At 41.8% G+C, this 25,095-nt stretch overlaps 2 protein-coding genes and 1 long non-coding RNA gene across 3 annotated transcripts; 2 read left to right on the top strand and 1 right to left on the bottom strand.

Annotated features, from left to right (window-relative positions):
• The first annotated feature begins 28 nt into the window (after positions 1-28).
• On the top strand, positions 29-19,753 carry LOC113126105 (uncharacterized). Its single transcript, XR_003295271.2, has 3 exons — positions 29-372; positions 18,104-18,244; positions 18,411-19,753. It is a non-coding gene; the product is annotated as an uncharacterized LOC113126105 (long non-coding RNA).
• Positions 391-3,543, top strand: dlx5a (distal-less homeobox 5a). The gene is made up of 3 exons (XM_026299931.2): positions 391-2,323; positions 2,685-2,869; positions 3,052-3,543. Exons 1-3 carry the CDS (start codon positions 1,966-1,968, stop codon positions 3,364-3,366), a joined length of 858 nt encoding a protein of 285 aa, XP_026155716.1. The 5' UTR covers positions 391-1,965; the 3' UTR covers positions 3,367-3,543.
• Positions 7,506-9,790, bottom strand: dlx6a (distal-less homeobox 6a). The gene is made up of 3 exons (XM_026299932.1): positions 9,181-9,790; positions 8,303-8,496; positions 7,506-8,044 (listed from the first exon to the last, which is right to left on the bottom strand). The coding sequence occupies exons 1-3, from the start codon at positions 9,485-9,487 to the stop codon at positions 7,805-7,807; spliced, it is 741 nt and encodes a 246-aa protein (XP_026155717.1). The 5' UTR covers positions 9,488-9,790; the 3' UTR covers positions 7,506-7,804.
• Positions 19,754-25,095: the final 5,342 nt, after the last annotated feature.

Raw genomic sequence — 25,095 nt, forward strand, 5'->3', positions numbered from 1 at the left:
GAAAGAGAGTTCCCTCCCATGTACTTCCGTCTTTGGTGACTTCCCTTTAGGCAACCTCGGCTCTAACATGAGGGACACCGGTTTGAGCACGAAGGGGGGGGGTGATAATCTTGGTCGTTTTAACTCTTGGGTGACGTCAGACGCACGCTGCGCGCTCTCTGGGTTGACCTGAATTCAAATCTAAAAATCGCAGCAAAGATAGTTTTCTTAATGATAAAGACTCTGGTGTTATATCGACTGACTACCGATACTGACCCAGTATAAGAAAACATAACCCCCAAAGTAGTTTGTGGAAACAAAGGACATAAATATGACACCAGCGGAAGAAATTCGTTGTCTCTGCGTGGGGAGTATTTCCGGGTTACCAAACAGGTAAGCGAACACCTGCGCCTGTTTACTGGTTTAGTTTTTGCCATATAAAAATGTGTACAGAAATAATAACAAGACACGTAACTTTGTTTATAAACTTCTTTTTGGATTCTACAGATAGTTATGTCCTCCACACGTAAAGTTTGCATTGTAGAAAAAAACGTAAGCCTAGAGAATCAACCCTCATGTGAATTGGTTGTAATGAGCCAAGCAGGGGAGGCCAAGAATAAGAAGCATTTTCTGGCGCAGTGAGTTGTTCACACAAGGCTTCATGTTCATCTGCCTATGATACTGGGTAGTGGATGTCCAAGTGTATGATAATGTGCTATGATACTGTCTATATGTGATATATGACATGAATGTAAAGCAAAATATACCGTAGCCTGTTCAGGCACAAGTGTTTCAGTCTCCACACCTGTTGCATGTTGATAGTGTTGCATGTTGTTGTAACGTACCCTACCCTGCCATGCTTTTGAATCACTGCATGTTGCCCATAATTTTTATGGAGCTGTGTATTATTTACAGTGAGATCTTATTCATCATCCCCGATTCTTACATTTCTCCAAATATTCCGTTGTGAGTTTGCTACTGGCGTGAGCTTTGGTGTGCAGCTCACCACTTTGCCCACTGGTCGGCGCTGTTCACCGCTGAATGCGTCGAACCGAGTGGATGAACATTGATTTTTGCACGCTCGGCAGCACGTTTTAAGATTACATACATCTTTAATGATCCCTGGAGGAAGCTGCTCTATATTGGCATTATAATACATTCTAGGCAAAGACCGACAGGCGTGGATTTGAAGAAGTGGTTACGTGGGATGGTAACTTTTGCTTTTGAAATATATCATTTGTATAGCACATTAAATCGATTGGGTTAAGCTGATAATACTTTAGATATATGTGGCGTTTAACACACTCTGGTATATAAGCCTATAAATTCGTAGGCTTTAATATTTCATCAGGTTTAATCTAAGTAGCTGTTCAAGTAGTAGACCTAAGTAATAAACAATAAGCTCAATGATCATCCTAAAATATAGCCTACTGACCTATAGTATTTTTCTTTAACGTTATTGTAACATTGTATTTCAGGCTGACATTTTGGGGATATTATGCATAAATAACGCAGAAAAGCTGCGTTGGGTCAGTTTTAATCAAAATAAACTAAAAATAATGAAGATAATCGTAATAGTCTTACAGCAAAAAGGCCTTTTTTGTAATAAGGTTTTGTCCCTCTAATTCATTCTTCGACACGGCCAACACTTTAATTGCTCCCATTGATTGATAGTGTAAAAACACAACAATGCAGCTACATAGCCCGGGTGGTTTCCCCCCTATAAGAAAGCTGGCTGAGTGAATTGGGTGTAGCTGTGTCTGTGTGCGCCTTGGCCAATGGAACCAGATCCTCCCTGCAGTGCGTAAGAGCGCGATTTAGGATTTAACCAAGTCTTTGCTGCGGGGCTGGCTGCAGTCTTCACCAGAGCCTGACGGCCTGAGAGCCTTGCAACAATGTCAGTGTAGTTTTCACACCACTTTGGAGTCTGGAGTGCTTGTTTTTTTCTAATTAAATAAAACAAAACGCACGGGTTTTCCCTGAAGTATGACTGGAGTATTCGACCGGAGGATCTCGAGTGTGAAACCCGCAGACTTTCAGAGCTCATTTCAACTCTCTACCATGCACCATCCGTCTCAGGAATCTCCCACTTTACCCGAGTCCACCGCCACGGATTCTGGCTACTACAGTCCCGCCGGTGGAGTCACTCACGGCTACTGTTCGCCCACTTCCACATCGTACGGGAAACCTCTCAATGCTTACCAGTACCAGTACCCGAGCGTAAACGGATCCGCTGGAAATTACTCGACAAAATCCTACACTGATTACAGCTCGTACACGACCCCCGCCTACCACCAGTATGCTGGGACTTACAGCAGAGTGCAAGCCCAGCCGAGTCCGCAAGGTATGGACCCCGCAGATCTCTTTTTCATGATTACAAAAGATTATTATTTGGTAATCGAGTTGCAATGATGTAAAAACTCAAAATCTGATTTCTGCCATTTTTTATTTTTCTGTTCTGCAGAAAAAAATCAAGGAATGTGTAATCTGAAGCTAAATGAATAAGGAATAAATCAGAATTTATATATATTTATAATCATGTCCTTTAAGGTGAATTATTATATTACACCTGTTTTCCTTTTTTGCCATTGTGGAGTTTATTTATGATATTGGACTATATAGACGCCAATTCACAAAACCATTGAAAATACGATGCCTTTTGTAACGGGCATACATACTTATTTTTGTTTTGATTGTATCGACAGAAAAGGAGATAAGCGAACCTGAGGTGAGAATGGTGAACGGGAAGCCGAAGAAAGTGAGAAAACCCCGGACAATCTACTCCAGCTTCCAGCTGGCCGCCCTGCAGAGGCGCTTTCAGAAAACACAGTACCTGGCGCTGCCGGAGAGAGCCGAGCTAGCTGCCTCGCTGGGGCTCACGCAGACACAGGTGGGATTTTAAACTTAAAAAATTATAATAACCGCGCAGTTTTAAAACATTTTTTCATTAAAATCATGACCACTTTGGCGAGCTTCGCTTTTGTGCGTCTTTACGCACGGTGCCTTTTTAAATATTTTGTTTCTGGGATTATTTGTAAGAAATTAATTGTCCAGTTTTTCCGCCTTTTCCAGGTGAAAATCTGGTTCCAGAATAGAAGATCAAAAATGAAGAAGATCATGAAAAACGGTGAGCTTCCACCGGAGCACAGCCCCAGCTCCAGCGACCCCATGGCGTGCAACTCTCCACAGTCCCCGGCTGTTTGGGACACACAGGGCCCCTCCAGGCCACACAGCCTACAGCCACAAAACATCAACACGACGGCTTCTAACTTTTTGGAAAACTCGGGGTCATGGTACACCTCAGCCGGCAGCTCCATGGCTTCCCACCTGCAGACCCCTAACTCGATACAACACTCGTTGGCTCTTGGAGCGGGGACGTTATATTGAAAAAAAAAACCCTGTTGTTTATATCAAATCTTTTTTTTTTCCTCTCCTTCTATGGGACTCGTGTTCAAATTTCAGAGGAATATGCAATGTATTTGACAGTCATAGAAGAAACGTGTAAAATGTGTAAATGTGTGCATGTAATTTATTGCATTTTGGAAGACTATTAAACGTTTAAATGGACAGTGGAACTTTGAAACGTCTGGCCTCACTGCAGTCTCCTGTTATTTTAACCCTCACTTACTTACATTGAACCTGACGACAAAGGCACACAGACATAAATAATGTTTGTGAGCCTCAGGTGGCGTTTCCACACCAGGCTATAAATCAAGGCTACTCAGCAGTAAGATTTATTATCTGGTAAATGCTGTAAATCTAATCTTATTAGTCGTTTTCATTTCATCACTTAACTCCCACAGTCAATATTTATTCTATGATTTTTTTTTTTTTTTTTTTTTTTACATTTTATATGTTTATAAATTGTAATTCATGTTTGCAGATATTATCACAGCTATAACTGTCTTGAGGTGGTACTGGAAAAGATCCTAATGTTTAGCCTCGGTTATAAAGGAGAACATATTTTTTAAAAATAGTGCAAAACTGTGATTTCAGACATTAAGGAAATTTTACCTGAGACCTACTGGCCAATGTACCACAAAAAGCCTCAACTTACCATAATAATTACACTTCACCTGCATTGAATAATGGTCTTTCTTGAGCTCGATTGATTTGTCCTATAACTATCGTCACTTCAGCAGATTATCATTTTAAAAGCCATATTTTGTATGGAGACTAATAATGGGTCAATAGATAATAGTTGTCTTTCTGCAATCTGAGTTATATTATGGTAATTCATATTTTTTAAACAAATCCAAATTGTTTTACTCATTTAAAAATATTTATCACATTATTTCCCCCGTATTAGAAATGATTATTGTTATTAGCATCTTTATTACAATTGCCTCACCATCAACATGATCACCTTTTTATCAGTCATCTTGTATACTGATGGAGAACCTGATTGAGCCTTTTAGATGGTTCCAGCTCGTCTGTAAAGCAAATGCCTGCTTCTCGGAGCAGACAGTCTGCAGTCGCTCTCGCTTTGTGTCCCCTACAATTAGCTGCTTTGAATGGCAGAGAGGAGGCGAGGGGGGCGGCACGGAGATCTGAGACAATCCGCATTCCTGTGGGGGTAGACCGGCTCCAGAGCTCTGCCACTCCCGGCCGCAGCCCACCTTCCGGGTAAAAACGAAAAAGAAAAAAAAAAACGAAAGAAAGAAAAAAGAAAAATGCTTCACAGTTTCATCATGTTATTAGCAGGCAAAAATACCAGCGCTGCCGCTGCAAAACCACTAGACAAACCTTGCCACTGTGAGAAACACATGGGAAATTGAAAATTGAACTGATTGAATTTTGCCCGGACAAATGCACAAAGATTATGGCGGCGTGTTTTTTACAAACGAACATGTTGCACAAAATCCCCACCCCCACCCTGTCTCTCACACACACTAAACACACTGAGCAGCACTGCATCTGACCCACACACTGACCCATTCATGTTACCTTTTCCACCTGACATGGAATCCTCCTCTTCTTCCTGATTGCATCCTACTGAACACACACACACACACACACACAGCAAAATATAAAATGTTGTTCTTAATCTAAAATGCCACACTGCCTGTTGTTTTCAGCCTAATTTCTGCTGTAGGCTAAACTCTAGTGCCATAATTACAATGCAGGCAGGTCACTCGAGAAATGTAGGTTTTCGCAATGCACGTGCGCGCATTCAAGATCACTCTGGCGCGCGCAACCTTGTGCACAGCTGCACACATAGGCCTGTATATTTCTATGTTACACATACACACATCACTACTGTATGTCTCCCAATATCCATCCATCTCTCTCTCTCTCACACACACACGCACACGCACGCACACACTAGTGGTGCCATTATATCGAGAGCCCCCGTTTATTTCCAACCGAACATTTTCCACTCAGCTAGTTTCCCCCCGTTTTGCAAATCGAGTCTAAATAATGACAGTTAGCTTTACTGGACAGCTTCAACTGTAACACTCCACAATAATTATTCTCCAGGATTAGGGCCTCCATTATCATAATCTGGACATTGACAATTACCTATAATTTGCAAAGATGCGCTTGGTTCTTGATTGCAGAGAGCTTTTTTTTTTTTTTTCAAGCTCGCCATCACTAAACAGTGACAGTAATAACAGCTAATTTTGCAGGCAATATATAAGAGCTTACCGGGGTGTGCAAACACTTTCCCACCTGGATTTGCTTATTCAACCACCAGCAGTAAAACCTTGCAGCGCTTTTGGTTAGTCTATGTTAGAGAAGCGGAGAAAGGTAAGGATGAGTCTTATATTTTCTGTCTTATGGCTGTTCTTGTTCTTAGAGAAGACTTTGACAACACTTACTCCTCAGTAATCTCTGAGTTATTCGTTTAGTCAGGGCTGTCGATTCATTTTCGGTTCTTCCAAGCATCGTATTTGTTTTGTCTTTGTTGGAGAAAATATTTTTAAAGGCAGTTAATGTGTTCATGTGTGAAATCTTGTCAGGTGTTGTATTCGCTTACGAGGTCTGATGTATCAGCTACTGCTAATAGAGCTCACAAAGCAAGAACTGACACATGCCTCCTCCCTGCACCCCCACCCTCATATCTCTCTGTCATTGCTGCACCTTACATCTATCTATCTATCTATCTATCTATCTATCTATCTATCTATCTATCTATCTATCTATCTATCTATCTATCTATCTATCTATCTATCTATCTATCTATCTATCTATCTATCTATCTATCTATCCATCTATCTATCTTTCTTCAGTGTCAGACTTCAATCTGTCTTCAGTCTCAGATTTAATTTGGCTCATCAAAGCCCTTTTCCATTTCCAAAACACATGGAACGTGTCACTTCTTGGAGCTGAATATGCTCAACTGTGTATTTATGATCTCTGTTGATGTTTACTCGACTGCTTCGTCGGGCTCCCTGCAGCCTGCAGATCAGGGTGCACATGGCCCAGGAGCAGATAGGCCCCAGTCTGGGGGCCCAGGTAGGCTGAATGTGCGCCAGTGGGACATCCGCGACTTGACAGCTGCATGAAGCTTTTCAGCGTTGTAATTTCAGATAATATCCCGAGCGCTCACTCTTCTCAGCAATTTGTATATGAATAACCGAATAATTTTCCCTTTTGTTCCATCTGTGCTACCTCAAATCCAAATAAAGATGCCTTTTAGTATTAAAAGTGGTTGAAAATTACAGGTAATTATCTTTGACGGTAAAAACGCTGTAATCAGCGGGCTACATCAAAAATTACCCTAATTATGCCTGCATTTATGAGAATGGAAAAAAGCCTCACTTGGATAAAAACCCACAAATTGTCCCAAATATCTCCTTCATATTGAACGCCACTGCAGCTGGCTGCTTTGTTCAACATCGATCCCGTGGAGCTTGGCATTTAACGGCCTGCATTAGGACGGAGAGAAGGGAGAAAACATTTTGTCAATACTTCTAATAATTGAGGGTGAAATGACAAGATAAGCTGGACCAGGAGCAAATGTCTTTCGAGGTGAATGTAGACAGCAGCGGTGCAGGGTAAGTTCATTTCCTCTGGTGTTGAGTGCATTTGATAAGTCTATATAGTCTACTGTAGCGTTCTTCATCAGCCACGGAGCGCTTTGCGTTTATTTAAAATGTTTACGCTGATGAAATGGGCTTTTCACTGAGCACCGTCATTAACTTATGTTCATATTCTCTGTTATAAGCTTGTACTCACCGGGGAGATGGGAATTAGGCCCGTTATCTATGTGATGTTGGCCCAATATGAAGCATTGAAAGGCCTATAGCTTAGAATTAATTTTAGATTTGGAAATCATGCACCAGAAAGCGTCTGTTTTGAGTCACGGTTTACTCAATCTGACAAAACATAAAAAGTGTATGTACAACTAAATTCGCAGATCATATTTACAGACAGACAAATTGCTTGGTTTTGCATGTTGGAGAAACAACCAAAAAAAAAAAAAAAAAAGCAGTCAGGAGTCCACCATGGCCAAAGGTTCTTGGCGCCACAGCGCATGGAGAGTGTACGCAGTCTGTGCCCAAAGTGGCTAAAATGTCACTGATAATATTTGGTATGTTGACGTTCAGATGTTGACATGAATGAAAGCATAACAGATATGCGAGCCCACTGAACAGCCATGTACGCTAAAAATGGTTAGTTCCCTTGTTTGTGTCATCACGCCGAGGTTTGGCTGATTTATGTTTTATCCTTCAGCCGAGGAGCAGCAGAGGGTTTTTTTTTTTGTCCTCCCCAGCATCCAAGTCTCTGCGCTGACACAAATTGTAGGCTACGTTGGAAACTGCATGGCGGAGGATCCGGAGGCCTCCAGACAGCTCACCGACCTTCTCGCCTCATCAGTCTATCTCTGCATTGAATCTTGATGTGGGGAGGAATACCAGTGAGAGTACCCGGGCATGTAGCTGTTGGCCGGCATATTTACTCCTTTGGAAGAGGCCGAGACGTCCCATATTGGAGGGATGGTCGGGGAGCGCGGTGAGAGGGACATGGAGCCCGGCATAGGGTCGCTTTCGTGTGGGTTGCTGCCTTGCTTCAGTAGCTTCTTGAACTTTGACCTTTTATTCTGGAACCAAATCTTAACCTGCGGGAGAGCACGAGACGGATGTGTGCAATTAGAAAAGGGGTACGTGCATAAAACCCTGCATGGAGTCGTGAGAAGGTTAGCTTTATTTATGCTATTATTAACGGGAGACAGATCAGAAAACAGAAGCATAGGAGAAAAAACAAATTTAAAAACAATAGCGCCAAATGGAATTTTGTTATAATCACCGTAATTAACAATGTGAAATTTATCACGATTCAATGTAAAAATGTAAAGCAGTGTGTGTTCTTCTCATACCTGGGTCTGTGTCAGTCCTAGAGAGGCAGCCAGCTCGGCGCGCTCCGGTAATGCGAGGTACTGTGTTTGCTGGAAACGGTGGTTGAGTGCTTGGAGCTGCAAACTGGAATAAATTGTCCGAGGTTTGCGAATCTTCTTTCCTTTCCCATTAAAACGAATTTCCCCATTTTCAATCACTGTCGTTTTCTGCTGCTCTGCAACAAAAACAAGCAATGTTATTATTCAAATCCACGACTTGAGCGTGTTCGCATTTGTGCACGGAGATCCCTGTGTTTGAAACCGCTAAAATATCTGTAAAGGTACATATATACATTCACAGGCAGTAAAATGAAACTGACTAAAAGTAAAGAGTCAAGATGATAAACGTTGTCATCTCTTATTGCCCTTACGCGCCGTGGCAGCCGCAATCCTCATACGCTGTCATATTTAGGATATTGCTGGTAATGACATGTCAATTAAATGCTAATTACAACATTCAAGGCGCGCGGGCTGCCTAATTTCCACGAGTAGTAGTGAGGATTGCGCGGTCGCGATCATCACACCCCGGGCATTAAAGCAGGTTTTGTGGGAGCTGAGGGGAGTGCTAAACGGCAAGGCAAAACAGGCTGAGAAGGAAATAGGCTGGATCTCGAATTATCCGGTGTCATTTACGCACGGTTTTCTACGATGTAATCACCCACCTACGCTTGAAAGATCATTCTCCCGAATTTGGAGTGGCCCTGCGGGCATGACATCAACACTGGCAGGGAGAAAGGTTTGATCCCCACTGTGTGCCACCCGTTCTAAAAGAAGCCATGCGCTACTTGTACTGTCAGGCGCCGGGGATGGACATGACGCTACGCATTTTCCACTTGGCTGGTGAAAAGGGGGTCTCTTACCTGTGCCGTCTAACCTTGTCTGTCCTCCCGTGTTGTTGTGATAGGATGGCAGGTACGGGCTGTGGTGCGGATGGCTCACGTAGGGGTAGGGTAACGACCTGTTGTAGGTGTTGGTCCCGGGGTACGGGGTGTTGTCGTGCTGGTGGTGAGCGTGTGAGCCGGAGTGGAGACAGTGCAGCGGGTAGTGGCCGCTGGCCATCGACGGGGAGCTCTGCTGTGAGTGCGACTGCTGCCCAAACTCCATGAACGCAGACTTGGACGAGTCCTGAGCCTCCAGACCGTCAGCCATCGTAGTCATGGTCATCATCGAATTTTCTGCCTTGAGAGCACTCACCCCCCTCTCTCTCAGGATCAAATCGGTTTTTCTCTCTCTCTCTCGCTGTGCTGTTGTCTCTCTCCCCTCTCCACCGCGAGCAGATATTGTCCTATTAACACCCGAATTTTCCACACCGTCTTTACTTCCCCCCTTGTCCTATGATATTCTCACTCAAAGTGGCGGAAGGTAGGCATAAGTTAAGGGAGAGATTTTAAGGTGGATTCTGTTAAAATTGAGCCCTTGCTTCCAGACTTGATGCAGACACTACAAGTAAAATGGTTTGTCTCCAAAGGGCAGCGCCTCCCGATTGGTCATCCAACCCAACGTCATCACTGCTCTGCGCTTCACGGAGACTTGAGCTGGAGTTAACCCACCTTACCAGCTCCCACCACAACTATGGGAGAAATAATATATGGTGGGAAAGACGCCTAATTCCTACAGACAAGTTTCACACGTATAACCGGCTCTTTTGAAATTGCTGTGTCGATTTTGTTTTTTTGCCCAAACCTCCAAATTACGCACGACGCATAACATACAGTGCGCACTTTAATTTAGCTTGATGAGCCAGCAGTCTATATGTGCTTCTTTTTAACTCCTACTTTCCTCATGAGTTACTTACACATATATATGTCTAAGATATGTCTCACATTTAGGAGGATTGATATCCTATCAACGATTCCATCCAATTTAAGACAAATATCACTCAAAACTTATCCCTACACTTCAAAATATTCATCTTCATAAGTCATCAGTCATCGTTTACAATGATTAAATAATCTTTCATCAAATACATAAACGTTTACAAATGATCGTGGAATAATCCCAACCGTTTTCAGTACACCTTTAAAGATTTTTCTGCATTTAGTGACATATTTATACAACAGGAGTCATCTGGTTTATGTCAAGGAAACTCCTGAAACAGGTGGAGCGGCTTTGGAAATAAGTGAAATTTGCCCTACAACACAACGGGCTTTTTTTAAAATTAACAAATGAGAACTTTTGCATGTATTTTACAAAGAAATAAATAACACATTGTTGCTGTGTAGTATTTGCTTTGATGTCGCCTAATGAGCAGACCCTCTTCAAGCCCCCCTCTGCTCTGAAAGTAACATATATTATAACTGTTCGTTTTTCCTGGGGCTACTGACCATATGATTAAGGATCCTCTGACAATTCAAAATACAGTACGTGTGACACATCAAATAACAATATGCCTGAGGTACAATAGGTTATTTTGCAGATAGAAGGGTGGATACCGAGATAAACTGACAGTGTCTTTTATCCCTGTTGTAATATGAGGCTTGGTAGGGTCCTCAATATATGTAAATTATACAGTTTGCCTCTGAGGGCTGCATGTTCGATTTGTAAATAGGCCTAATAAAATGCTATTTCCGCTTTTACTAATGCAATAGGTATTGAAATCCTAGTTTGCATCACTTTCAGCACATTTTTATGCTGCAACGTAGTATTCAACGTTTTCACAAAAAAAGGCGACGAAAAATAATTATGGTTGCAATCAAGTTACTACGAAAACCTATTTGATTAGCGGCCGCACTTTACTCAAATTGCAGCTATAAAATTAAGAACAATTCGCCTGTAATGATTATGGACTGGATTTATTTTGGGAGGGTGGAATAAAAGTGGATATAGCATAAATTATCCCCTAATTATACGCCAGTGTCGCCTCAATTATCCTCTTATCAAAAATGGTTGTCTAAATGCAGCGTTTAGTTTCAATTTTCTCCTTTTCTGTAACAAGAACTTGGTACCTTGCTATTATCGTCAGCTACGGTTGTTATTTACTTTGTGGGATTTAAAAGTGCACAACCCAGCCGGATAATCATTTTACAGCAGCGGACCAAGAGAGGAGCACAGAGGAAGGGATGTGAGCCGCAAGACATCCAGACGGATCTGTTCTCTTCTTCCTCTTAGATTCTTTCAATATTGAAAATCAGAGTACTTCTGTGTCTTCAGGTGGGCTGCAGGTAAGAGCTTCTTTTGAATCCCTTTGTGTCCATTGATATTCATAAATGATATTTTTTTCTTTTTTGCCCCTGATGAGTCTTTACTTTTGGCACACAGTGGCCCTACAAACCTCGCAGGAGTCGGCGCACCTTGGTCACCCCTCAGTGATCTAACATAGTAGCCAATTCCCCTGCCCGTGTTCCACTTGGACACGCAGAGGAGAAACCAGATCCTAGAACTTTTCTAATCGCCTTTGAGTGCTACTACAAAGGCATACATGCTTTGCGCTGATGTTAGTTGCTTCCCTGCGGCTCCAAACTCTCCGGGTTGGGTCAGATGAGACATCTTCGTTCTTCAGGTTTTGCAGCATCATGTGTGTGCCACCGCAGGATTATGAAATTGCTGGCTATCAGTGCGGGTAATGTCAAAGTCTTGGTGTCCCGCAGGCGCGTTGGGGAGGCTCTTTTAAGCACATTGAGATTAAGTGAAGTGGTGAAAGGACGGATTTGTTTGACTGGAGAGCAACATGACATACTCGACCTTGGTGCTTTTGAAATGTTTAAGGTGTAGCCTATTGTATGCACGCTGACAACCGTGTCTAATTACAGGGCACGTAAAGAAAACCGTGGGATGCTACCTGTGAACTGAATGTGTGCATTTTGTGAAACATAAATATATATATATCAATTTGCGTTTGTTTAACGTTTTAGAAAATGAAACATTGCGCCTTTGACGTGCGTTTTACCTGATGTATCATGGCTCCTGTTGTGCTCTGTCACATTAATCTTGGACTTCACGGGTTCATAGCCTTTGGAGGAGAGAAATTATTTTATATTTCAGTTTGTCGAAATGTCAATCACAAAATGAACGGCGTTCAGCTGCAAATTCTAGAAATCACTTTGTCCCTAAGTAGATGATTGACCTTCAGCACAATCAATGGCCGTGGTGGTTTAACAGAAGTGGTCTTTATTTCCAGCTGTCTTATAAACGCTGATGAATGACTCTCTAAAATCACTCCAATATCCAACCGCTGTGGATGTATCAGGCCTGGGATTTCCCTGACTTCCATTGTTTGGGATTGGATGCCTAAAAACTGAGACTATTTTACGCTACGGTTTTTGGTGTAATTTGGTGTTATTTTATGGTTAACACGGTTACTGTTCATGGATCCTTAAAATTAGATAGGCGCCTTAAACTAAACTGCGCATGGATAAGGCCACACACAGCGCGATAGATGATACGCACAAATTCTCAGTAGGACACCGTATAAAATATCACAAATAATAGTTCCTTCTCTCCTCTTGTCTCCTCATGTGTGTCACTGGCTGTTTTACCACTGCGCATCTTTTCTTGTTTATCTGGCCACATGTGTTAATCATCTCTAAGCGTTATCACTCACTTCCAGCAAGACATGGGTCATAATTGTAGCGAGAGGCTGGTCGTTTGCGGTACGTCCCTCTAACAGTTATTGACTGGCTCGCATGGAAAGCCACCTCCTTGGCTGCTCAGGCACCAGGGCGGCTGGGGACGCTGGGGCCTGTCACTGCAGACAGAGACCGGGAGGCAGTTAGACAACATGTCTCCCTTGTCCACAGTGCAAAGCCACTGGCGCTTCACAGACAGCCAGGCGTCGACGGCTCTCCATCTCTGCCGTGTGAAGGGCGGGAAGTGGCGAAGGGAAGCGCAGATGCATACCACACACAGCTGTCAGCATAGCACGGTTCAATGTAAATAGATTTAGAGGGAGCAGCCCCCCCCCCTCACTCACACACACACGCACATCAGCTACATCAGCCCAAAATGATCACCGATCAGGCTTTAATGCTCTAGTAGAATTCATCCATGACCAAATGGTGGCGCGCCGCCTTTACGCACATAAATTGCGCACGGCGTACTAATGCAAACCCACTTATGCAAAGCTTTGATGTGTTTTGTAAAAGCGTGCAACTACACCAAGAAAAATTAGTGTGGTTTTGTCATAAAGAAAACCATGCGCTCCCAGGCAGACGACTGTTTACAATAAGTTTTGCATCATAAATTAGGATTGTATGATCTCTCCAGTAAATTGCCAAAAAACTGGCATATGCATGGCCCCAGGTGCAGGGCCTTCAGATGGACCCAGTGTAGCGTATTGGTAGTGGAGCTAAATGACCACAAATAAGCAAAGGCCTCCGTCACTGAGTCCTCACTGCCTCTCATGGACTAATGGATTTAATTTGGCACGGCTGAAGCTGCACTGGACCCACTCAGGGCCTGTGTCTTAATTAAGGCCGCTTGTTTCTCTTTTCACCTTCCCTCGGTCCATGTTTATTTCCACGCCAGTGATCGCATTGCTCAGTTTCCTGAACCGGCCATGTGGTTTTTATATTTGTTCTTGGTGAGGAGTAAAATTATATATTTTCTGCTCAATAAAATGGTTTGGAAACGGACACGTGCTTTTGCATTTCTGGCCATGTTACCAATATTATCAACCCAATAAAGCAAAAGTAACTAAGGAGGAAGACATGAAGATTTTATTGGCAGTTTAGGGAGATAAAAATGGGCTGTTTTACCGGTGGACTCCGTGCAGTTGGTTACGCTCAGGACGTGACCAGTCTGCACGACCTGGCGAACATGATCCTGTAGACCAGGAGCTATATCCAAAAAGTTGATCTGAATTTTATGTTGGTCACAAATAAGAGAGCCGGGGGAGTGCATTGCCCACCCCCCACCCCCCTTCCCTTCTCCCCTCTCGACTTAATACGCGACATTATTAGGTCTGACAGCACAGTGGTCGTTCTTGAAGGAGAGGATTTGGTCGGTAGATGACAGACAGGAAGGCCAGCAATCATGGGCTCTTTTTTTATCAGAATGTACTGTTCGATGCCGTTTATCCCTGATGATAGAAAATTGCTCTGTTGCCAGGACGCTGCCGCCGAAATAGAGGGCAGGAGCAACATTTCCATTTTCCAGTTTGAAAGCCATTGAAATGAATTAGTAAAAATGAAAAAAAGGGGAAAAATGAGAAAGAATCCCCCGGTAAACAAAGGGGAGCAAACAAAGATACCATTTTCTTTTGCCGAGAATCCACCCTCCTCATTTCCCGTTTTTTTTTCTGCTGCAGAGTGAGGGTTTTACTTCAACAGTTGCAAATCACATGCTTGGCTTCTAATGTAGTCCAAAGCCTGGGCCTACTTCAAAGACAATCATTTATTTCCCAACCTCCTGGAATAATTAGAGTGCCTTTTCATCTGTCGTGCAGGAGGAGAGAGAGAGAGAGAGAGAAATTAAGAAAGAATATTTGACAACGAGGAGTATTTAACAAACTCCTGAAATGTTTAACCATTAGGCACAGACCAACAGTAACCTCCCAGAGTGAAGAAAAAACAGCTGAATATTGAAGGATATGGTTTTTTTTATTAGAATTTAAAAAATGTTAGACGAATTAATTGCTGCCAAGAATTGTTTTACTTTTAATAGTCAAGCATTTATTATTATTGTTATTATTGATGTTCATGTTGCTATTGTCCTCATAACCATCACATTCATCACGTCTCCATTTTGGTTAAATCTTCATTTTGATCATTTAAAGCAGATAATCATTAAAACAAACCCTGTAAAACATTAATTATAAATGTAAAATCTATAGAATACGAAAATCTGAAAAAGAAATCTGTCGATTAACGATACATTAAAAAATATATACGCATTTCATGGTGTTTTTCGTTAAGGTAATACAATTAACAGTCAGGATTATTTAGTAGTGGCACAGTCAGATCCTGTGACGAGGCCATCATCAGTACAGGAGGGGGGTTACTGATGTCGAGCAAGGTGTTTTAAAAACCTCCACAGGCTCTGAGCGCGCCTCCAGTGCGCGCCACACTCTGCATGGAGCCCAAACGGTGGGGAAAGTGACACCCGAAGCACTAAGATTATGGAGAACTGAAGAGAGGACACAGCCAATTGTGTCGTGATATTAAAAGTCCGACTAGAGCGGTGTCAGCCTTTAAGGTGTTAGACTGGCAGCAATCTTGAATATGAATTGTTGTTTGGAAGTTAATTAAAAATAGCTGGGTTCCTAATGAGTATCCTTTGAATCCACCTAATATTAATCTCGATTACAGCAACGGATAAAACTCTGAGCCGGTCTTCATATCTGTGTGTTTACAATATCCCGTCAGTTTAAACACAAATATTGCGCCCTTAATGAGCCATGCTTTATTGGCCTCTGTAGATGTGAACTCATAAGGAGTTGCTTACTGAGTTACTAACATCTCATCCACAAAACACAGATGGTGGGAATATCTTCTACTTATATCTCTCATAGGAAAATACCCCAATGCACACAACGCACAAACTAATAATAAAATTGTGTGTGCTCCAACAGGAAAGTCCTGATTCTCATAGGAATGAATGCCCCAGTGGAGGAAGTGCTGCACACAATAGCCAACACTGACTGCAAAATAAAGGAGTCTGAAATTTAAGAGCACAGTGTGAACTGAAGTGGAAGAAAAGGGAAGAGAAAGGGTGTCACACCTGGTGAAATATAGTGTGGTGGACAAGCATGTCTCATTCTCAGATGCTGCTCAGGTTCTCATGAGCTGTGGGTTGCAGGAGTTTGTCAGGTGATAGCTGTGGACCTTTGTTTGCTGCACCTTAAGACACTCCTCCCTGAAACTGCGTTTCAGATCAGGCTGGGTTTTGGTTTGGTTTTGTGCTCTGTTAAGTCATTGCCTTGCTCACAGAAAGATGGACTAACTGTGTAAATGATGCGTAGCATTTGTGCAAACCACCGTTTATACAGAGACAGCATGTTCTCTATCTTCTGGTTATCTTCAAAAGAAACTGATAAATGTCCTTAGTTTTCAAGAAATGCCTCTTTTATAAAAAAGCTTAAGTTTAATACATATTTATAGAAAAAAATGTAAATATTTATTACCAATATTAGAAAAATATTTAACATGTACTTTTTGCAAAATCAACCATATACCCAAATCTCTTCTCTAAAATAAGACAAGACAGGAAAAACTTAATTAATCCCTGAGGTGAAATTCAGGTAATCCCCACTATTAATATTATTTTTATTAGTAGTAGTAGTATTAGTAGTAGTATTAGTATTATGCTTTAGTGTCTGGATAACCATCATCATCATTACTTTCATTATACTCTAAAGCATTTATACCTTGTGTGTAGCACTGCAGGCCAATCTTTAAAACAAACCCATAAAAACATCACAATGAGAAAACTGATTGAAGTCACTATTTTTATACAGAAAAGTTATTGTATGTGGTTTAATAAAAGAGTTTAATTTCAGAAGGCACTCACTGCCGAGGACCACAGTTACAGGTAAAAGGCCTCGACTGACATCACAAGATTATTTATAAGCTTCACTATAGCAGAATGAGGGCATTATCAACCAGAGTAAGCCTTGTAGACAATATATAGGAACTGAGATCTGTTTCTTTCGGAAGTTGTGACCTGAAGCATCATTACAATCGGCTTCATTTAGAAATTGAGGTGTTACTATATTAACGTTGCTTGAGGTCCAACAATTAGCACATCAGTTTTCTAACACGATCATATAAACTGCAGTGAAACACTGCAGGGTTCTCTAAGTTAACAAATCACAGATCAGCTTAATGAATTGGCCAGGAGATCATGTCTATATCCAGCCTCATAATATCATGGTTATTAATTCGTTGGCTGGAAAGCCCTTGGAGCCTTTATTTTCATTTACTCTGAACTGTCAAATTTGAGTGGAGAGATTTTAGGACTTTGTCCATTTTGGTGAAGTGAAGGTAGCCAATTATTGTCATCATTGCCCTTGAAAATGCATTACGCCTCACCTGAGGTCTCACTCAATCAAAAAGACTGAAGGGGCGATTAACAGATGACTTCTGACCTTAATCCATCGCAGAATCACCGAAAAGGGCCAGACAGCAATCAACATTTCTCTTTCGGCTTCATGTTGCAAACTTTCTTATTGCTGACATCTAACCTTGCATCATAATGGCCATTCTGGATTTGGGACCTTGAACATTGTCTTTCATGATTAGTGTTACTGATACTGAAACACGAAACATTTGCTCTACCTTCCTTCAACCTTAAATATTTTTCAGAGCAATTTTAGCCTCTCAGTGTCTTTGCATAATATGTATGAAACCTGTGTCAGTACAACTTTCCTTAAGTCTTCCTATTTAGCATTAATTTATATATTAACATGTAATAAAAGCATAAAGCACTGTAAACAGAAATGAAAGCACTTTAAGTGTTTATTAATGTATGTTATTTGTCAACAATTTTAACCGTGTTTAACTGTCATCATTCATTATCTCTTTATATGGCAACTTCCACTTATGGGTGACCACAGGAGGCCCTATAATTACCGACAATCTCTGCATATTAATAAAGTGCTTACAAGTACCATATTTTGTGTTATAAACATTTACTACATCTTTATATACTATATATAAATGCTCAAATGAGTTTTTTTTTTAAATTAAATAAAATGAAAAGCTTGAGGGAAATTTGGCACAATATGGTGAATACAGAGTGTTTCAAATCAAGCCCTCGAAATGCTTTTTTAAAAATGACATTAATACGCCTGAAACTACTGCAGTTTTAATTTAGTTTAAACAAGCTCATTGTGTCTCATTGTATCAGACATGTTCACCGCCAGCATCAGGAGTGAGTGCAGCTTCTTCATCTGGGGAACTTAAAAGATGAATATGAGTCAAGAGTAATATCCTGGTGATAGCTTTTTCACTCTTTTTTATACTGCTGAATAATTGAAATGAGCACTGAGTGAGTCATTATCATGTGTAATTTTTTTAATTTGAACAAAGGGTGGAATACATTTTTTTTTTTTTGACAAAATGTCTATCTGAATAACCTTTCTCTCTTTTTCTCCCTGTTTTTCCTTCACCAATATCTCTTCCTGGCTTTTTCATCACGCCCACCCTCCTCTCAGGTTCTCCATCCACCCTGTGCATGTCCAGCTACTGGTCTCCATCTCTCCTCCATCCCGTCCCCTTCTCTCCTCTTCATCTCCCTCTTCATACCCACTCTACCTCTCTTTCCACTCTCCGTTCCCCTCAACCTCGCTCTCCTCTCCCTAACCCCACACCTCTTTCTCCCCCATTTCCTCCAATGCCCCCTCACCACCCCCAACCCTTCCCCCCAAACTCCCCATCCATAGGTACGCCTCCATCCCCTCTTGGCAGCTCCATCTCCTCCTCACCTCCCCCCTATCTCTCCTCCCTCTCCCTGGTTGGTTTCCACAGCTGTGGTGAGTGAGGGGCAGATGACCGGAGAATTGGCCCCTGGGAGAGCGCTGAGCCATCCTGGTGCTATTAGGCTCTTGGCTAATAATAGGTGTTTCAGACCGGGGGAAGATCAATCAGGGGGAATCATGGGGAATGTTCGGAGCAGCGCTTTTTACACATCGGCCCAGATGGATGAAATTACACTTGTCAGTTTTTAGTTGCATTACTCCCAAATTGGTTGTCTACTCTTTTTTCCCCTCCCTCCCTCCCTCGCTCGCTCTCTCTCTCTCTTCTCTCCTTTCTCTCTTTTTGCCCTCATTCATGTGTCAGTGGCTTGCTAAAAGGATTCAGTGGTGAAATCCCTGTCATTTTTGTCTTTTCTCTGTTTAGCCTTCAGCCAGCAACTCTGTTGCCTGCATATATGCACTTAGAAGAAATCAGTGTAAGATCTTGTCTTATGCCTCGGGTAATTTCCATGTTTAAGGCAAGCGTAACTGACATTCTGCATGTGTTCTGCATGTATAATAAAACAGTTTGATGGATTCTTAAACATTCAAAGTAGAGGTTAGTCCATAGACAGAAAATTAATCAGCCTATTTTTGATTTTAATTATTCTTTTTCATGCCAAAATCCTACATTTGCTGGTTTGCACACAGTTTTTTATCTGATTTCTGTAATTGTAAATTGAATATTTTTGCACTTCGGACTGTTTGTCAGACAACAAGACATATGAAGATGTCATCATTGACTCTGCAAAACCATAATGGACATATTTTCATATATTTTTGTCACTTCTTGGACTGAAGAGTTAACTTTGAACATAATCTCCCCTACCTCTAGTTTAGACAATGAAATAAAAGCGCAATAACCCAATAATAATATTTAACAGATTTACAGTAATTTGTACTGTGACCAAATTGTTAAATATGTAAAATACAATAATATTTTAAGTGCAAAAAGCATTCTTGTGTAATTGTAATGTCATGAAATCTGTCATGTGCAGATGAAAACTTCAGGCTGTGGCTTGCTGTTTCAAATCTGAATAAAATCCAACACCAAATACTGTGTCTATGCTGTTTATTTTAAACACCGATCAAATTCAAGATGACAGCCTGAACTTGTTGCAGAATTTTAAAAATATAGCACAGGAACACAGCTTTTTGGGAAGACAAGAAAACAAATACGTAATCACACAAGAGGTTTGCATCAGGTATGAATCAAGGCTGTGAGCATCAGTAAAGGGCTTCTTTACTATTTCCACCCCAACACTGGGAACCCCTCTTGCGACGGATTGATTTAGACTCACAAATTTGAGAATGTTTTACCACAGCAGCTGAAAATATAACAGAGCGAGAGCTGTATTGTTTCTGAGCTGTATTGTTTCTGAGCAATTGCAGGGAGAGGAACAAGCTCAGTAAGGTGAAACGAGGTTTAAGCCCGGCAGTGCATCCAAACCATACAGGCATATCATCTAAACCCCCTTAAGCTCCTGATGTGTTACATGATAACTAGCACAGCATGTCAGTCGGACCGGTGACTATGGAAGCTGAGAGGGATCATTTTGCGGCAGCCACACAACAGCTATTTGTGTCAGTGATTTCCACTTCTGACTAGGCCCTGACAGGCTAAAATGTTTAGTGTTTACAATGCCTTCCTTGCAACTTGTTCTCACATTAGTAATTTCCCCTTGATGTGGCTACCAGCTAAATCTCTGGCTCAAAGGGGGGTATGGTGTTGATATATTAAAGTGCTTGCTTGTGTTACTCCTGCGTAAGACAAGCGGCTACTACACCCTGCCATCAAAACACTAGCATGACAATCACAGCGGAAGATTTGCTGTGTGCTAAAGTAGCTGCTGTGAATAGCTCACTAGGGAGACATTTTCCCTCCAGTGGAAATCAACACAGCCCTCAGATGTTGGGGTCTCCCAGTCCACAGAGCAGCCTGATGTGGAGATGTTCTTCAGTGTCTGATTGCACAACGGAGAAGACTGGAAACAGAAAGGCTTCTTTGACTGAAAGCACGGTGACCATGGGGGAGGGAACCAGGGCCTCTGTGAGAGAGTCTCCTTAGCAACGGGAAGAAAATTAACATTGACATCCTGACTTCCCAGCAAAACTCGTCTCAGGGCTTCTGCTGGATATTTCCATGGGGTGAGCAAAAAAAAAAAAAAAAAAAGATGTTCAAAAGCTGAAATAAAGACACATACTCCCTGCTTGTCTTCCATTTATATTGAAATGAGTTTTTTCCTCCTCAGCTCAGTTTGTGTGTAGTGAATACAGAGAGTCCTGATGTATGTATTTTGCTCATTTTACTGTGTGTGGCGTTTCCGCGCCCCTCCTCTGTGACTCTGTGTTTGCCTCCTGCTGTGATAAACACAACATTGCTATGATAGCACATGCATTTCAGAAAGCTCAAAACACCACCGAGGAGCCGAAACATTCATTCTCTCTCTCTCTATCTCTCAATCTCTTCCCCCTCTCCCTCTGCCTCCGTCAGTCCTCTCCCTCACTTCCAGCCAAGGTATTCAGCTCCCATGATTGCAAACACGCATAATGACAGCATCTCCCGGGGGCCAGCGGAGGTACCCCACTGATGCTGAGAGACTCTATCCTGTCGTCACATTGCAGGAAATTTGTCGGCAGTGCACACTGGAGCCTGGTGAGCTTTGGCAAGGCACCGGCAGAAGCTGGGCTGGCTGTTTTTTGTTAATAAAATGAAGTGCAAATTGTGCCGGGCTCGTATGCATTGGAACAGCTCACTGCTTCCTCCCATTACAAGGCCAGGGCGAGTGCCATGGAAGCATAAGGGTGAATACATTATAAAGTAATGAGGAAACATCCAGGAGAGGGTCACGGGGGGCGTCAAGCGGCTCCAGAGGCCTCACCAAGAGCTTTCAATGTGCTCCGTGATGGATTAGTCATTCGTGTTTGAAGAGCGAGCGAGAGGTGGAGTTCAACAATGTTACACATAGCAACAGTTGCTAAGACTTGCAGTGAACGAGGCCTATTCAGTTTGTGAATATGTACAGTTGCTGCTGAACAGGAATATAGGTGAATAGAAATAGAGCTGTTTTGTGTATCAATGATGATGATGGTGACATTTCTAACAATGCCACATAATATTCATGAACATGGAAACATTGCTAGAAACCATGGGTAGTGGAGAGGATAATAATGTAAACCATTCATACCATAGCAGCGTGAGGGTGTTTAAGACAAAAATGTCACTAATATTTGGAATATGAAGCAAATTATGCTTTTTGGATGCAGAAATTACATCCCAATTTCTGTCATGGGTGCAGCTGGAGCATATCATTCTGAAGAATTGCCCTGAAAATGAAACCCATACAGCCTGGCACTTGTAAGGCCTGAGGTTGGATTTAAAAAAAAAAAAAAAAATGCATATCTCTCTGCTCACCAGTAAATCATCCGCCTAACAGGAATTATCAAAGCCTGTTTTAAACCCAACCCTCTTCGATGTGTCACACAAAACACTGAATTTCCAGTGAGACACTTAGCCATGAAAGCCAGGCTTGAGTGCCTTATATAGACGCTCTCTGTCAATCAAGCATCACACAAACAGGTCACATTCTATACATTTCCGTACAGTGGGGTGGGTGGCAGAGAGTAGTACAGGGGGAGGCTAGTTTGAGGCTGGTGCTTTAGAGCCACTTTCAGTTTCTCCATGGCATGAACGCCCTCCCATTGGCATTCAGTCACTGATGAGCCCGTCGAGCCGCAATGGAGTCGCCTGATGGAACACCATGGCAACAGCCGACACCTGGCAAGAGTTCATCCCACCTCCTCTCTCTCGCTCTCTCTCCTCCATCATCCTCCTTTCCCTCCCTCTCCTCTCCCCAGATGCTGGAACATATTTCCCTCAGACTGACTGAAAGCCCCTGTGAACAAATAATGGGCGCACGCCAGTCTAAATAAAGTGCGGTTTATGAGTTGCGGTCAGAAACGTCTCCCTCTGCCTCTTTCTCTCTAGCTCTCTTTTTAATGTTCTGCACAAAAAACAGTTGCCAACATATTTTTTTTTTCCTTTTTCAGCCCATATGGCTGGTTGGTGATTATACAAAGCCGTTTTTTCCGACATAGTCAAATAAAAGAGAGCGGCTCCATACCAGTAGTCTGCAAACCCATTTTGTAAGGGTCCCAAGCCAAAACAAACCAACGTGTCCCTTTGCCATTTTTCAGCCTAAGCTTTTCAATAATATGTTAGACCTTCGCCTTGAATAAATCTTCTGCAGCAAGCTCCAACTCGGCTGTGTTATCAATTAATCAAATTAATCAAGGCCTGAGGGAGTTTTGCAGGGCTCTTGCAATTGACTGAGATGTTGTATAATGTTCAAGTAAATCACTGTTTGATGGAAAACTCTAGCAGTATTAATCACATAAAATCACCAAACTCACTGATGATAGGAGATCTTGTAATGTTGTTTCAGTCCTGCACTGAAATCACCATGGTTTTATTATTTGACGTATCTTAAATAAGTAGTTCAGTGTCCTTGGAATCAACTTATCTTCCCAGGAGTGACCTGGGCAGACTGATATAAATTTTCCATGGAGCTGGAGTCAACACCTGGATAGAAAAAGAATTTAAAAAGCTGACTAGTTAATCTATCACTGTACATAAATAAGGATGGACAGTTTGTGGTTTGAGGCTCAAAGTTTGCTAACAAAACATTCTGTGCTGAATGGATTTTGATAACCAAACCGTCTAAGAAGTAATGTGGGGAAGCGGTGGGAATTTGACACCACCAGGGGAAATTTCACAGATACAAGTAATGCTGTTTGTTGACTATGTAAAACTCAACCACCTCATGGTAACATTAGCTTGTTACTCAAGTGAGGCTGTGGAGGCTCCGCTAATGAGTTGAAAACAGTCAGACCAGATTTCACCTGGCAAAATTTAACTTGCATGCTGAGGCGGCTCACGGACCAGGGCTGTAGGCAAACTGCAGGAGCTAGGCTAACAACACCCTTCCACAAGCTATTATGCAACACACTTTTGTCATTACCTTTGTGTTAACGTCTTACTTGATGCAGCCAAGCAGCTTTCCTCTTGCATTAAACCCAATTCAAACTTAATTTCTGAAAAACTGACAGCCCTAACAGAAACCAAAACCTATTCTCACCAAGACTATCTGGCACATCGTGTAAAAGTCAGAAATGCTCCACAGAATTAGACTGAGTAGACAGATAAACTGCTGTTCTCTGTCTAAAATACATACATAATGTAAATTCAACACTGTTTTCCCAGTGTACATAGAGACAGACTAACTGTTTCCCCTGCTTTCAGTCTTCATGCTAAGTTAGGATAAACACAATCCAGCTCCAGCCCCATATCTGGAGTTTCACACGCAGAAGGAAAACATATATTCCCAAATTCCCCTAATTAAAACTATCCCTTTGCTTTACTGTCCAAGTAAGTGAGAATACATTTCCCCGTCTTAGTTCTAGATATCAAGCAAAACCAGTGTTACATGATAAGGTACACCTGACAGTTGATATAATAAATTCCTGTGCCAGATAGTAAAAAGAGAAGCAGGGGAAGCAGACAATAACCGACTGCTTTCACTTTGTCCCCTAGTGATTTTGCACATTCAGAAATACACAACCTATCAAGACTTGGTTTAGCAACCTGTGATTAGTGGGTGGGTCAGTACTATGGTTTGGTGTAGCCTTTAGTGTCAGTTTCATAGGGCCTGGCAGCGTTTACATGCCTCAGTTTGTCCCACTAAAACCAATCTGTGGAAACCAGTTTTTGCCAGTACAAAAAATCAATATGGCTGCTCTTGTAAAATCAAGGAAAGAGCTTTGAGGTTTAAGAAAGGAGACTGGCAAAATGGATCACAATTTTGAACACACCAGAAACTTTGTCTTCCATTTCAACAACTCCCTGTTAAGAGTTGGTGACTGGCATGCACAGCTTTTTTTTTTTTTTTTCAAATTTTCTAGCATTTCTGCAGTGAAGCATGTGGCTATCGGCAAATTATAAAACGCTAAATTGCCAGAGCTACTGGAGGTAGGAAGTAAAAGTGGAATAGAGAAGCACTGAATGGTTCTTCATAAAACTGTGAGACAGAGTAATAATTTAAATTAGAGCTATGTTTAATTCTAGTAGGTGATCATGCTGCTCTCACCATAATCATATTTGTGAATGCATGCAGGGTGGAAAATATCTATTTGAAAGTTTATTGCCATAGTACTGTACTAACAATCACTGCATGAGTCAAAAACCACCCAGCAAGTTAGATATTTGCCTCTGATCCTTGTAACAACAAACTATTCTAACTTTAAGGAATGTGCAGGCCCTTTTTTAAAAACTTAAAATCTATGAAACTTGAACATAATTTAGCCAAAAATCCATATTATCAGCTCT

Source organism: Mastacembelus armatus, chromosome 11 (assembly GCF_900324485.2).
Source record: "Mastacembelus armatus chromosome 11, fMasArm1.2, whole genome shotgun sequence".
Classification (NCBI taxonomy): domain Eukaryota; kingdom Metazoa; phylum Chordata; class Actinopteri; order Synbranchiformes; family Mastacembelidae; genus Mastacembelus; species Mastacembelus armatus.

Bases quoted from the DNA above. Each gene is read 5' to 3' on its own strand.
- dlx6a (XM_026299932.1), bottom strand. From the start codon at position 9,487: ATGATGACCATGACTACGATGGCTGACGGTCTGGAGGCTCAGGACTCG. The intron at 8,497-9,180 runs GTAAGAGACCCC...TTTTTGTTGCAG, and splicing joins GACAAGGTTAGACGGCACAG to AGCAGCAGAAAACGACAGTG. The intron at 8,045-8,302 runs GTATGAGAAGAA...GCTCTCCCGCAG, and splicing joins TAGGACTGACACAGACCCAG to GTTAAGATTTGGTTCCAGAA.
- dlx5a (XM_026299931.2), top strand. From the start codon at position 1,966: ATGACTGGAGTATTCGACCGGAGGATCTCGAGTGTGAAACCCGCAGAC. The intron at 2,324-2,684 runs GTATGGACCCCG...TTGTATCGACAG, and splicing joins AGCCCAGCCGAGTCCGCAAG to AAAAGGAGATAAGCGAACCT. The intron at 2,870-3,051 runs GTGGGATTTTAA...CGCCTTTTCCAG, and splicing joins TGGGGCTCACGCAGACACAG to GTGAAAATCTGGTTCCAGAA.